The sequence below is a fragment of the Pygocentrus nattereri genome, chromosome 7 (assembly GCF_015220715.1).
Source record: "Pygocentrus nattereri isolate fPygNat1 chromosome 7, fPygNat1.pri, whole genome shotgun sequence".
NCBI lineage: Eukaryota > Metazoa > Chordata > Actinopteri > Characiformes > Serrasalmidae > Pygocentrus > Pygocentrus nattereri.
This window is the reverse complement of record NC_051217.1, coordinates 43226647-43240839: the sequence shown is the minus strand read 5'-3', so window position 1 is coordinate 43240839 and position 14193 is coordinate 43226647. Positions and strand designations below refer to the sequence as shown.

Genomic DNA, 14193 nt, shown 5'->3' with positions numbered 1-14193 from the left:
TGCTGTCTCATTAGCCACGTTTACGTGGAGCCTAATAATCTGTTAGTAATCCGACTAACAGCTCAATCGAAATAAAACATGTCCATGTGAACACCTCAGTTTTTGAACGAGGTGGGTGATCCTGTAAATAATCTGTTAAGTAGAAGAGTAATAGCTGTGTAAACGCCTGTATCTGATTATATTCCCTATCGGAATGTGTAAGTATGTTCTGTGCGTGTGCCTCCCCGTCATAGCGAAAGGTTTATAACGTTCAACACGGCGGAGCAGAAACTGGTCTGCAGAGGAGACGAAGTTCATGCTCTGATCTTGAAAAGACGGCGGTGGGACGGACGTCCAGCTTACGTGTCTCAGAACACGACGTCTTCCTCTCGCCGCTTCCTTTATGTGAAGGAAGTCTGACATCAGTTTAATGCAATTAAAAACAAGCACTGCTCACTGCTGCTCATCTCACTCGGACTGAACCTCACGTGATGTTTGCTATGGTAACGTTTAAGCGCTACTCTACGCATGCACATCATTTTGCATTGGATTACCTGAGCATAAACACCCCAGTCTGAATCTGTAATCTGATTGTATTTAATCGGATTGGCAAAAATCTTTGCTTGTAAACACAGCCTTCATCAGAAAGCTGGACCTGCGATTTTAAAAGGGACAGCAGTGCGCTGTGTGTAAATAAGAGCCGTTGGCCTTCTGTTTTTGAGCAGTGCAGTGTAAAACACTGCTCTAATGAACTGGCTGACTGTCCGGTAATGTAGACGTTTTAGACATGAATGTTTTCGGTCTAGAGTCATTTACCAGCAGAGGCTGGAACGGTGAGGCACTGAAGATTCATCTCAGATGACTCCTGTTTACTTGATCATTCACGTGTGTTGTCTGTGGGGTAGTTTGTGTGTGTGTGTGTGTGTGTGTGTGTGTGTGTGTGTATGAGTGAGTTGGGCCCCCGAGTGCGACATCGTGTCTCGTACGCATAACGACCTCTGGTTGACCCTGGGCTTTGACCCTGCCTTCGCTGTGGAATGCGACCCCCAGCAGAGGCCGTGTCGTGCGTGAGAGCACAGCGGTCATCGGAGACTCCGCCGCTGACTCGTTCTCCCGCATTGCCAAGGGATTGCTCTTTAACTAACGTGGGCACTGGTCACTATTGCTTCATGCACCACAGATCAGCATAAGGACTTGAAATAAACGAGTGCCCTCATGTTACGACTGCACTTTTTTTCCTGAAAAAGCACTGCAGTTACAGACTTATGAGAACATGCTGAGTTTTGGTGAATTAGTAATGTGACCAGGATGAACTTTGCAGTATTTCAGCCAAAATAATTTACTTTTGCTGGATTACCTGCCCTGACGCACAGAAGCTCATCTGGAACTGTAGACAGTACAGTGTTAAAGCTGTAACTGCGTAGTTCAGTAACGAATGACGAATAATATTGAGGAGCTCTAGTTTATATACATGAAATAGAACTATACACTGTTAATCAGGCCTATTGCCAGGATTGCCATTTAATATTAGTTAATATATTTAATATTAGTTAAATTTTTTTTTAATTATTTAAATTTTCACAGTAAAAAAGTTCATTTTCAATTAACTTAAAAAAGAATATATATATATATATATATATATATATATATATATATATATATATATATATATATATATATATATATTTTTTTTTTTTTTTTTAAGTTAATTGAAAATGAACTTTTTTACTGTGAAAATTTAAATTTAAATATCTCTCACTGCTGTCGGAACAAAATCTTGTATCTCCATTTTTGTCTTTTTTTAGTTTTTGTCAGAATTACCTGAAAATAGAAAATACCTGTTGCTCTTTGTTGTATATAAATTTCATGATGAACGTTACAATTAAAATGACCCAGAATTACTTGGTAAAACGTCTGGTTCCATTGGCTTACGTTTACAGGAGAAGGAAAAATCTTTCTCTACTTCAAAGTTACTATTTTGGAGATACGAGGTTTTGTTCTGACAACAGCTGTATTAGATGTGAATATTATTAGATATATTTGATATGTACTGTAATAATGCAGCAAAGTCAAATTAAAAGTCTATCATTGGGACATGCTGTCCAGATACAGCGCAAAACATGGTGAATCAATATGTTTATAATTTACTTCATTTAAACTTTAGGAGTCTGGTTTTATATGACATTAGTAAAGTGTTGAAATCAAAACTTTTTTGATGTAGATTTACTGGCTGCTCAGTTGCTTTTCTTTGACGGTTGTTTATAAAGCTGTCTCGCTGGACTGCGCTTTTCGATTTGAAGGTCAACACACTTATCTGAATCTGTAACATCAGTGGACTTCAGGCTTGCAGAACAACACACAAGGTCAAAATAGCTCCTGTAAAATAAAACCAGCAGGCCGGCGTTCGTCCACGGTGAGAAATTTGGGCTGCTTTTTGAAAGCTTCCTACGTGGGGACTTAATAGACACTGAATAACATGTTTATTAAGTAAAACATTAATTTTTTTATATTAACAAGTTATGCTTCTAAGAACTTTGAGTTATTTGAGATGTATGTATGTATGTATGTATGTATGTATGTTTGTATGTATTACAGCTTTGATGAGCAGTTTCTTCTGAAGAGGCCCGAGTTTTTGCAGCCTCACTCCTGTTTTTAGGCCTTCATATTCGATGCTTCATAACAGTGTTATAAACAGAACAGAAACGTTTGTCACTTTAGTTGAATACCTTTTATGTCAGTACACCGTCATTCATTTTTATAAAACTCACATGTTCTCCTTTTCCGTTTTGCTGTCATGAGCTTTAACAAAAAGTGGAAGTATTTCTTTATAGATCTGTTGTTCAGTGCTTATGCAAGTGCTGTGAAGTTCCTATGTAGGTATCCTTTAAATGAAGTATTACTAAAGTTTGATATTTGGCGCTGAGCCTAATGCTTATGTTAATGTTTTGGTTTTTTTTCAGGTATCTGTGTAAAATGTGGAAAAGGAGTGTATGGTGCGAGTCAGGCGTGTCAGGCGATGGGGAACTTGTATCACACTAATTGTTTCACCTGCTGTTCATGTGGTGAGTATGCACACCTACACACTCACACACACACCTGCCCTTTCTGCTTTGTACACCTGTCCTTTCTGCTGGTGCCTGCACACACCTACACACACCTGTCTAGTTACAGTCCCACTTATCGTGTGTGTGTTGGTTCTAGAGTTTTTGCAGTTCATTTATAGCTTATTAGAAACTGACCAAAAAGTACCCAAAAAAGGATCCAAAAGAGTCCCTGTTGGTATTTGGCCAGAATTCTGGTTCCAGAATATACGTCTGTCTGTCTGTCTGTCTGTCTGTCTGTCTGTCTGTCTGTCTGTCTGTCTGTCTGTCTGTCTGTCTGTCTGTCTGTCTGTCTGTCTGTCTGTCTGTCTGTCTGTCTGTCTGTCTGTCTGTCTGTCTGTCTGTCTGTCTGTCTGTCTGTCTGTCTGTCTTCTCACACACCCACTCCGGGGCTGCTGTATCACCTGACTCTGCTGAGGAGGTGTCCCGTTTCAGCAGTGTGTTTTAGAGAGTGGAAGCCGTCAACATGGGCCCGCACTTCCTCCATTGAGTTCTCTTCTACACACAGATACGCTTTCCTCTGCCTTTAGAGGCAGAACAGATCGTTTACGCTCAGCGCAGGCTCTCCCACTCTTGACGCATTGTTCTGGGCAGGAATGCGGTCATCGGCGCCGGAGCGCTCTCGTCTTTAGGCACAGTCGGAGCACAAACAAGCCGGAAAAAGGCTGCAGCGTTTCTAAACCGCTTCATCTAATGACTGCTTGTTCTGCTGAGCCCATGTCCTTTTTATTTTGAGATATTAGCCTGATGTCTGCGTGAACCGTTTAAACCAGGTATCGCTTTGGGTTCGGAGGCTGGCGGCAGGGTTGCTCACCAGATAGTCCCCGTCTCAGATGCTCCGCCTACAGAGTTACCCAAGCCATCTGTTGTATATTTTATTCTAAGCTGGCTACAACTAATTATAACAATTATGCTCTGATTGGCTACCCACTATTATATGTGTACAAGCCTACCTACAGTGATAACAGCTTAACGGGAAACAATCTTTTGTTTATCGCGCTGAATGTTGGCTTCCTGCTGTTGTGCTGTTGGCTGAGGAGTAGGGTGATTGAGTTTTAGCTGAAGATGGTCAGAAGTGGCACTTTTGGTTCTCTTGTTCTGGTCAGTATCGGACCTTTTCTGTTGGTCTGTTTTTGTTTCTGTGTTTGGTTTTGAGTCGGTATCGTAAAATGAAGTGGTATCACACAATTTTTAATCTTCAGTTCTGGTCACATGTCATGGTTTTGTGGCTTGTTCTGTCGTGAGTTTGAACATACTGTTCCAGGAGAAGTGCATGGATGCCTGTGTGTAATTTAGAGAGCGGGTGTCTGGCTGTGCGTGTGCTCTCAGGTCATTTTGTACAGGAGCTGTGCTCTGGGTAATTGCTGTGTGCTCTTGGCTCTGGCCCACAGCTGCAGCCTTTTCTCATCAGAAAGCCCAAAAATGCCCTCCAGCCCCCCCTTTTCTGGCTTCCCCTGTGGACCTCTTCCAGGCACACTGTACTCTTCCATACATCACACAAAAAACACACAAAATCACAAAACACACACACACACATCCCTGGCATGAGCTGAACTAAATAACAAATACAGGCACGCGCACACACACACACACACACACACGCTTACATGTATGTGTCAGGATGTGGGGATGTGCATATTTTAGACATCTGAGAAAATAGTATTTAAAAGCTGTTTAATTGGGCAGTAATCGTTTATTTACTCAGTAAGTAAATACAAATAATAGTTATGCTGTAAGTAGTGGTTTTCGTCCACTACCTGGTTTGGGTAATTACTTCATTACGTTAAATCAGGTGTGCCGTGTTCTCAGTACTAGTAACAAGGACATGGTGGTGGTGTGTTAGTGTGTGTTGTGCTGGTCTGAGTGGATCAGACACAGCAGTGCTGCTGGAGTTTATCACCTCAGTGTCACTGCTGGACTGAGAATAGTCCACCAGCCAAAAATATGCATCCTTGACCGCTGATGAAGGACTAGAGGATGACCAACATCTACAAGGTAGGAGTGTCTAATAGAGTGGACACTTAGTGGACACAGTGTTTAAAAACTCCAGCAGCACTGCTGGGTCTGATCCACTCATACCAGCACAACACAAGCTAACACCTCACCACCATGTCAGTGTTACTGCAGTGCTGAGAATGACCCACCATCCAAATAGTACCTGCTCTGTGAGGGTCAATGGGGGTCCTGACCACTGAAGAACAGGGTAACAGAGTATCAGAGAAACAGATGGACTACAGTCTGTAACTGTAGAACTACAGAGTGCAGCTCTACAGTAAGTGGAGCTGATGAAATGGACAGTAATGTCGTAATGTTATGCCTGATCACACTCAAGAATTCCATCCAAATCAGTTGCGCAGTTCCATACGTCACTTTCCGTGTGCAGACGCGCGAAGTGGTGGGCTCTGGTCTAGTTTATCCATTTGCTGCTTTTTATTACTTTCCTTGGATACAAACACTGAAGTGGCATAGAACAGCGATTTTTGGGATACATGGCATTTCACCATACAGGAGAAGGAGAAAGAGACGTGACGAGTCGAACCAATCACACAATCATACACGTGACTCTGGGAGCTGATAGCTTCCACATGCGCGGCAGACCACACCAGAGCTTGCTGGAAATGCACCCCAGACCACCGATTGCAGGAGAACCAGAGATGGGTTCTCTGGACCGCTCCCTCTGGACTTCAAAACAGCTTTCACGCTTGACCAAACGTACCGAACTCACACAGCATGCAGTCCTGGGTCCAGAAAAAAGCTCTAGTGTGAAAACACCCTTAGACTTCTGCACAGCACTGATTCATCTGAATTCAAAGCAGCATATTTTTACAACCGTGAGGCGTCTAGGAACCAATCACAATCCAATTGAAAGAGGGGTCAGAGTTTTTTGACCGTCACCATCTTCAGTCTGAGAGGAGATGAGACCCCTGGGCAGAAAGCATCATGTTCTCCACGTCAATAAGAGTGAATCCGTCAGAACTGTGCAGCGTGATTTTCGTAGGCAGTGAATCTCCAGCAGCTCAGAGCGTTCGACGTTGGTTCCACGGCGCTGGATGATCTCCGAAATTGCACTGAAAGAGCCGTGAGTGCAGTGACACCCGACACGCTCAATCCAGTCTGGGATGAGTTTGACTGGCGTTGGCATTGATGTCTGTACAGCTGGAGGAGGTTCATACTGAGCACTTGTGGAATTACATACACTTTATGCTCATTTAAACCATTTACAGTTGGGCTGCGTTATCCTGTAATGATTTACAAGTGAAATAAATCATTTTGAAATCGGAAGAATCGCCTTGTATTATAACTGCTGTCGCTGTCGGAACAAAACCATATATCTCCTTTTTCTTTCTTATTCTTAACACAGCTTGAGCATGGGAGCTGTAGAATTTTGGCTCGTTAATTTCTTTCTCTTTTAAAGTTACTTTTTGGGAGATACAAGGTTTTCTCACTTCTGAGTATTACTGCTACAGACGATGTATTCATGAATAGGTATAAACTTCTTACTGTGGCCGTTTAATGTTGCGTTGATGAAACGGCAATGAGCGTTTCCGTTGTAATGCGAATTGCTTTCTAAACGTCCTTTTCCTCTGAAAGTGTTGCGATGTTGCAGTCCTGTACAGGGATGGGAAACACGGAAGCTCACGGATTATTACGGTAACAGGTTTTATGTGGTTTTATGTTCTTAACTCCTTAAAAAGGGGCTGTTTTGCGGTTTAATCTGCTTTCTGCTCGGATAAAGTGATTTTTCAGTGCTGTAGCTGATCTATATGATGCGTAAAGAATGTGATCTAGCCGAGCTGAAAAATTCAGAGATCATTTTGTGTCACATACAGCTTTTTTTGAACAAGCGCTTTCTTGGAAAATATCTGCGTTCAGCAGTAATTAAAGCCTCTTGCTTCTTTTATATAGTGATGGAAAATGTGCCACGCATAAAGCAGATGTACACACTGAGACATTTCACTACGACTAACGAGGACGTTCTCGGACATCCCGTAACTTCTCAGTCAACAAATTCAAGCTGGCTGAGTCTTCGAATGTGTCTCTAGTGAGATGTTCGGTTTGTTGGGGTCTGATAAGGAAGAGCAGAGCAGCAGCCGTCTCTCACTGTTGTTGTGTTCACTGAGAAGGTCTTGAGTATGTGCGAGAGAATGAGAGGGTGTGTGAGCGTATAGACTAGCAGGCCTACACATGCTCCGAACTGAAGGCTAGAATTTCCCCTCTCGAATAAAACACATTCACACAGACACACGTACACTCGGTGAGTCATCACCTCCAGCATCCCGTCATGCACTGTGCCCCAGCCCACCTGCAGGTAATAAGGACCCGCTTGTTCTCTCTGCAGGGAGAGAGAGAGAGAGAGAGAGAGAGTGTGTGTGTGTGTGTGTGTGTGTGTGTGTGTGTGTGTGTGTGTGTGTGTGTGTGTGTGTGTGTGTGTGGGAACCTTGAAAAGCAGGACTAACCTAAACGCCAACAGTGTGTTCCGAACTTTTCCAATGCTTTAAACAAAAAGCTCAATATTTCTTTTTTTAAACCTAAAAGTGAATTTTTTTTTTTTTTCAAGTTTCTTTTAAATTTAATAATAATAATAAGAATCATTTTTTCAGTATTTAGTTTGGTCTCTCTTTCTTACAGCTTCCATTCTTTTCCGGAAACTCCCTTTCATTTTTCATAGAAATCTGCAGGGATATTTTGTCACACCTCCAAAGTTGGTTTAGTAATTTTTGCTTTGCACAATCTAAGTAATCCCAAACCCATTCAGTGGTGCTGAGGTCTGGACTCTGGGGTGGTCAGTCCATCGTTCGGCTTCTTTGTTTGGTGTGTCCGTCTCCTTTTCTCAGTGAGGTTCTTCTTGATCAGCTACACGTCCTTTCAGACCCACAGCGCTGAGTGGTCTCCTCACAGTGGAAGGATGGACAGAAACACCTGTGGATGTTTTCAGATCTGAAGCAGCTTGATGTTCTCCTCTCTCTCAGAGATCAAAGCTTTCAGTGCTGTTTATCTGACGGGGGCAGTTTTGGTGTCTACCAGTTTTGAAAACTTATTCGGAATGACCGTTTCACCTGGAAATTAAATAAATATACTACCTTTGTACACTACTGTATACAAGTGAGATTTGTATGGACCCAGTGTCCTGATATTGTGTGAAAACAAGTCTGTATGTGTGTGTTTGAGGATGTGGGAGCACACAGGAAAGGTGGAGGGGGTGAGAATTACAGTGAGCCTGTTTTTGTTTTCTATAGCTCTTGGGGAAGAATAAAGCACAGTTCTGTACGTGCATGTTTTTTTTTCCCCCTCAATGGACAAAAGCTCAAGCACTCAGTGGTGTAGAATGAAAGCCCTATATTTAAGAGCAGATAAGAAATGAGCTCTGTTGCAAGGGCAAGGAGCTGTGTTAATGTGCAGCAGGGTGTTTAGGTGAGCTTGCGTAACGGCTCACATGGGCTCAGATTTGGCTTTAATCACTCTTTTGTTTGATGTTCACATGCGTTGATATAAAAATAAACACGTTGGTGATAAACGGGGTGTCAAGGAGGAAAAAAGAATGATCTAGGGGAAGTGGGTAGAGGTCATTTTCACGCCCTGTGGTTATCTACATCTATTACATTAGTTGTTTAATCCAGTCTGACATCATATTTTATTAAATGACCAATTACGGCATGGTCAGGGTATTTCAAACCGCTGTTTAATCTCCGCTCGGCTAACGTCTCAACACTTTTGTTGCGTTTATTTTGCCGTAATCTAACAGTTCATAGATTTATTTTAACCTTTTTACGCAAGCGAATACATGGATATGAATGTATTTCTTCCCTTCGTGGCCTTTTATTATTTATATAATAAATATGAATTTAAAACCCTTTATTGCTACTCTGATTAAGGAAATCGATAAGGGTTTCCATAGTGATGCGAAGTGCGTCCTGAAAGTGTTGCTCGTAAAATATCTCACTGCATCCAACAATACAGGTGGCATGTGGTTTTCACACAAGGCTCCGATTCCACAATCTGGTCCATTTTACTCACCGACGTGGACGTGCATGCTCACCAACCACTCTTTGGGCAGGTTTTAAGGAGTTAAAGGGGACACGGACTCCGAACAGATTGCTGAAAGGTATGTTGGGGTTAACTTGTGAAAACGCTGGCATAAATTCAAGGGGAAAAAAGCATCCTAAAAAATGTTCACAGCAGTGCCCAGCTGTGTGTTGTTTGGCTCTGTTGAATCGTGCTTTAGATGTGGTGAGCTTGAGAAGGAGAGCGAATCCACCGAGAGGGCTGGCTTAGAAGACAACCTAAGGCCTTTTACCAGATAAGCAGACTACAGTAGGGATGCACAATATAGACTGGATACCATTGCAGTTATATTTTGCATTTTTGTGAAGATGCAAGGAGTAGAGGTCATAAAGGTGGATGACTTCAAATATCTTGGATCAACCATCCAGAGCAATGGACAGTGTAGAAAAGAGGTGAGGAAGAGGGTGCAGCCAGGATGGAGTGGGTGGAGACGGATGTCAGGGCTGATATGTGACAGAAGGATAGCAGCAAGAGTGAAAGGGAAGGTCTACAAGACAGCAGTGCGTCCTGCTATGATGTCTGGTTTGGAGACTGTGGCTCTGTCTAAAAGACAGGAGGCTGAGTTGGAGGTGGCGGAGATGAAGATGCTGAGATTTTCGTTGGGAGTGACGAGGATGGACAAGATTAGAAATGAGCAGATCAGAGGGACGGTGAAGGTGGAGCAGTTTGGAGATAAAGCCAGAGAGGCCAGGTTGAGATGGTTTGGACGTGTGTTGAGGAGGAATAGTGGATATATTGGGCAAAGAATGTTGGAGATGGAGCTGCCGGGTAGAGGGAGAAGAGGTAGACCTCAGAGAAGGTTTGTGGATGTAGTGAAGGTGGACATGGAGATGGTTGGTGTGAAAGTAGAGGAGGCAGTGGACAGGGCAAGATGGAGGCAGATGATCCGCTGTGGCGACCCCTAAAGGGAGCAGCCGAAAGAAGAAGATTTTGCATTTTTGTGATTGCGGCATGTCTTGACATGTTGAAGTCTCAGTGCAGCATGGTTAACTGTTTGTTGGCTCTCATGACTCATTTATCAGGACGCTCACAGTAAAGTAAACTTGTGATTTGTTCATTTGGATATTGAAGCTGTGAAATCAGTGTTGTAAAGGCTGCTGTCACGATACTCATCATGTTAGAGCTACCAGTGGTGGGCAGAAGTGGTATTACTCAGGACTGTGGTTTACTAGGGGAAATGAAATGAGGATGAACTTAATATTTTTGAGCTGGGGTCTCTGAAGTGTCTCCACCAGTTGCAATCAAATCGTGACGGCAGTATTCCAACATCTGGTGTAAAGCCTTCACTGACGAGAAGAGGCTGTTAACTGCAGTGTGAATCTGCAGTGTGTGTAGTTTTATAGTCTGACGTTAATAATTGTGGAGCGATTTTAATCCAGATTAATCATGCTAATGGAATAGCAAAACCATGGCCAAGTACTGTTATTGTTGGTGAGTGTGTCCTGTGCCTTAACAGTGGAAATTGCAAAGATGCTCTATCCCAACCCAAACGACCTGTCAGATCCTACAGATAACGCTGAACGTCCTGGGATTACACGTTACACGGGAAACAGATATTGCTTAAAGTGGTGAGAGAGGATGAGCGGACAGAGGAGTGGAGAGGAGAATAGAGTTACGGGGAGACTGCATGGCCGGAGCCTCTGACAAAAGCTGAAGGGAGTCGTAGGAGAATCGGGTCTCACCATCCCCCTTGCTCTCTCTCTCTCTCTCTCTCGGCCTCCCTCTTCTCTCCCTCTTGCTCTCCGTGGGGTGGGGGAGTGGAGGTGGGTGAATGGGACCAGCCAGTGACCTCAGGCTGAAAGAATGTCCCCATTTTATTCTCTCTCTCTCTCTCTCTCTCTCTCTCTCTCTCTCTCTCTCTCTCTCTCTCTCTCTCTCTCTCTCTCTCTCTCTCTCTCTCTCTCTCTCTCTCTCTCTCTCTCTCTCTCTCTCTCTCTCTCTCTCTCTCTCTCTCTCTCTCTCTCTCTCTCAGCCCCACCCGGTAAACGTTTGTTAGCGTTACATGGTGTCTGCCAGCCAGCCGTCCTACAGCTTGCTATCTGTTTCAAAGGCACATCGCCTTCTTTGCCCTCTGTGTCTCATTAATCTATGGCATTTTAGGATTTAGTCATATTGTTTGCTGTCATTTCAAAACCGTGTCATTCTTGGCTGAGTTTGTGAACATCTTATGATACATGGACCAATCGAAATGGTCTAAAGTCACAATGCACACCACTTTTTCTTTCATGAGAGAGATTCCAGGAATTGAAGACCCTCAGCCGGTACTGAGCAGTGATCCGACTTTGAAATTCTTTTTTTCTCCTCAATATTTCTTCATGTGTAAGGTAGCACCTGAATGAGCTTCTGCACTCGCTCGGAAAAATCACAGCGCATCCATCAATAGGAGAAGCCTTGTTCAGCTCTTATGCAGTGGTACAGGCACGGTAGCACACAAAACGCAGGCTGCCTTTCACTGAGGCCGGCGTGAACCTGCCTGTGCTGTAACTCCTCTGGCGGCAGATTTATTCCCCTTTTCAAAATTTGTGCATCATTAGACGGTTGAGATGTAAACAAAGTCCATCAGAATGGTTCACAGTGGTGGTGATAGGAACCAGACATCCGAAAAGGTTAATGCGTTGAAAAGCTCCCTCATAGAGGTTTATGACATTAAGTGGTTATGAATATGCTGCCTGAGGTCTGAGTCTTTTTTATTTTCTAATAGTTTTAAACGAAAATATATTTTTACAAATGTGTTCATGTGAAAAATGATCCCAAACTTATTGGAGGTTTTCCACTACTTTGCTGTCTGCATGTAGGTTCACTGGTGCTTTTTGATAAGTAAATAAAAAGGCTGTATTTGTGTTGTAGACAAGGCGGTTCCTGTTCTCTACACTGAACCATTTCACATCAGACCACCCTGAATGACTTTTTGCATCCCAGTGATTGAATTATGCAGAAATATTGATGAATTGATGCATTAGGGTTAAAAAAAAAGTCTTTTTATTTCTTCTAATAAAAAGTACTGACAGAGTTTGAGGATTGAAGGTTTTTTTTTAGGATATCTTTGATCTTGTGAGCTGCACACCTTTGCACTTTATAGCTCTCAACACCTTTTAGAACATGCAGAACTGTTTTCACACCCTGTTTATCAATCTGGCTTCCGCTGCAGGTGTGTGAGCAGGGCTTTATTATGCGGCATGGTGCTAAATTTGGCACTTAAAGCTCCAATCAGGATTCTTTGGCGCTGCAGGAGAGGCCTCTATTACTAAACTAGCGTCTGGGTGGGGTGTGTGTGTGTGTGTGTGTGTGTGTGTGTGTGTGTGTGTGTGTCTCAGTGTTCTTAGGGACTCTGTTTGAATGGGACGAGGGCATAAATTTTGAGGTGTAAAAGAGACTTGATGGGTCTGTCCCACAGACCCTAGGAACCAAAACGCAGCTCAGTGGGACAGTTAAAAGCAGAGCAGTCAGACTGATTTATGGACTGTGTGTGTGCGCGCCCAGGGACAGATACAAAGGCCTTATAAGTTGTGTGTGTGTCTGTGTGTATGTAGGGACTCATACACGCACGTTCTGTGTTAAACATGTAACATTTCCATTACAAATAATAAAAAAAAAAAAAACTGGAACTTCAGACAGTTCATCAAATTGTAAAACTCTTGCTGATACGCTTGTCAGTCTCTTTGAAGGGATGTTTCCTTTACTGTTTTCGTGGAAACCACTGCCACTGACAAAAACAACTAGGGACCTGGGGGCTTCCTATCAGCGGGCAGGGGTGGATTTATAAAAACATAGTCCCTCAAATGACATTAAATCAGTTAAACATCTAGTGTGATTTTTGTGGGCTTATTTTGTTAGACGGCCGCACAGCAGGCGTTGGGACCTGAATTCTATTACATTGTACTGACATTAAACGATGTATTTTGTGCATTCAAACACTGAAACTGACCCTAGTTACCCAGAATCACATGGAGAATCAACCAAAACTTCCATGTTTCTTGTAAAAGTGTGAATGAACAAAACATCAGCTCTGCAATCATACATGCCAAGAACACAAGCTTTAGCTACCTAGTAAACAAATAACCAAACCGGCATGTTATTATACTTATTTAAAGTTAGATCTTTTCTTTCTTTTTTTTTTTTTTATACCTCTTACGGATGTACACAAAAGCTTGAATACCACCCAGCCAAGTTAAATGTTATGTTAATCTTATAAGTGAAAAGAAATGAACACATCCTCCACAGGGAGTAAAGTGAAATATTAAATTATTCAGTATTAAAATAGTCAGCAATCAACAGTGCATTACACTGTGCAGAAGGATGTTAGTTTATTTTCACTTACATATTACGTATGTGAGCCAAAACAATATTTAGTGGTGTTGGTGGTATATCTGTAGTATGTAATTAGAGCTCGGTATAAAATATCCAAAAAATAAATTTCAGCTTAGAAAATCTGAAAACGTGTGCATCCTTAGAACCCAAGTACACTTGCAGGTTGCTGTGCGTGTGGTGCAAACATTTTAATGTCGGCATATTCAGAAACTTCTTTTTGCTAAATCAAAGATGTTTTATCGTGTCACCACTGTGTTTTATTGAAATTAATTCTGAACTTGATGATTATTGTGCATCTTCACAGCCCTACTGTGTTTAAAATCATATCTCTGTTCACCTACAGTCTCTCAGATGTTGTTTAGAGTGTAAAAAAACCTGAATCTGAGAAACGAGACGGTCAGCCCTCATGGTCTATTTTTAAATCGTGTGTTTGGCTTTATGATGATGGTAGTGGGGTGTGTGTGTGTGTGTGTGTGTGTGTGTGTGTGTGTGTGTGTGTGTGTGTGTGTGTGTGTGTGTGTCTTCACCCACTTTCAGAATCCTCACGGTTTTCCTGGCTGCTTCACACAAAAGCCCATTTTCAGTTTCGCTTTTTAACCTGAAAGGGCAAAAGAGTTTTTCCGGTTGGTGAGGTTCAGATTAGGGTTAGGTTGAGGATTAGGCTTAGAAAATTCTCATGATTTATCGATACTTGCATACGTACTGTACTATACAAGTACCACTCTCGTTTATTTCATTCCCA

General features: G+C 42.5%; 1 protein-coding gene across 1 annotated transcript in view; it reads left to right on the top strand.

The window, feature by feature from the left end:
- LOC108431706 (WT1 interacting protein) overlaps positions 1-14193 on the top strand; it is a 46677-nt gene that overhangs the window by 18310 nt on the left and 14174 nt on the right. Inside the window, exon 2 of the mRNA XM_017705040.2 lies at positions 2940-3041. Coding sequence (XP_017560529.1) covers positions 2940-3041 — 102 coding nt within the window. The remainder of the gene's footprint in view (positions 1-2939; positions 3042-14193) is intronic.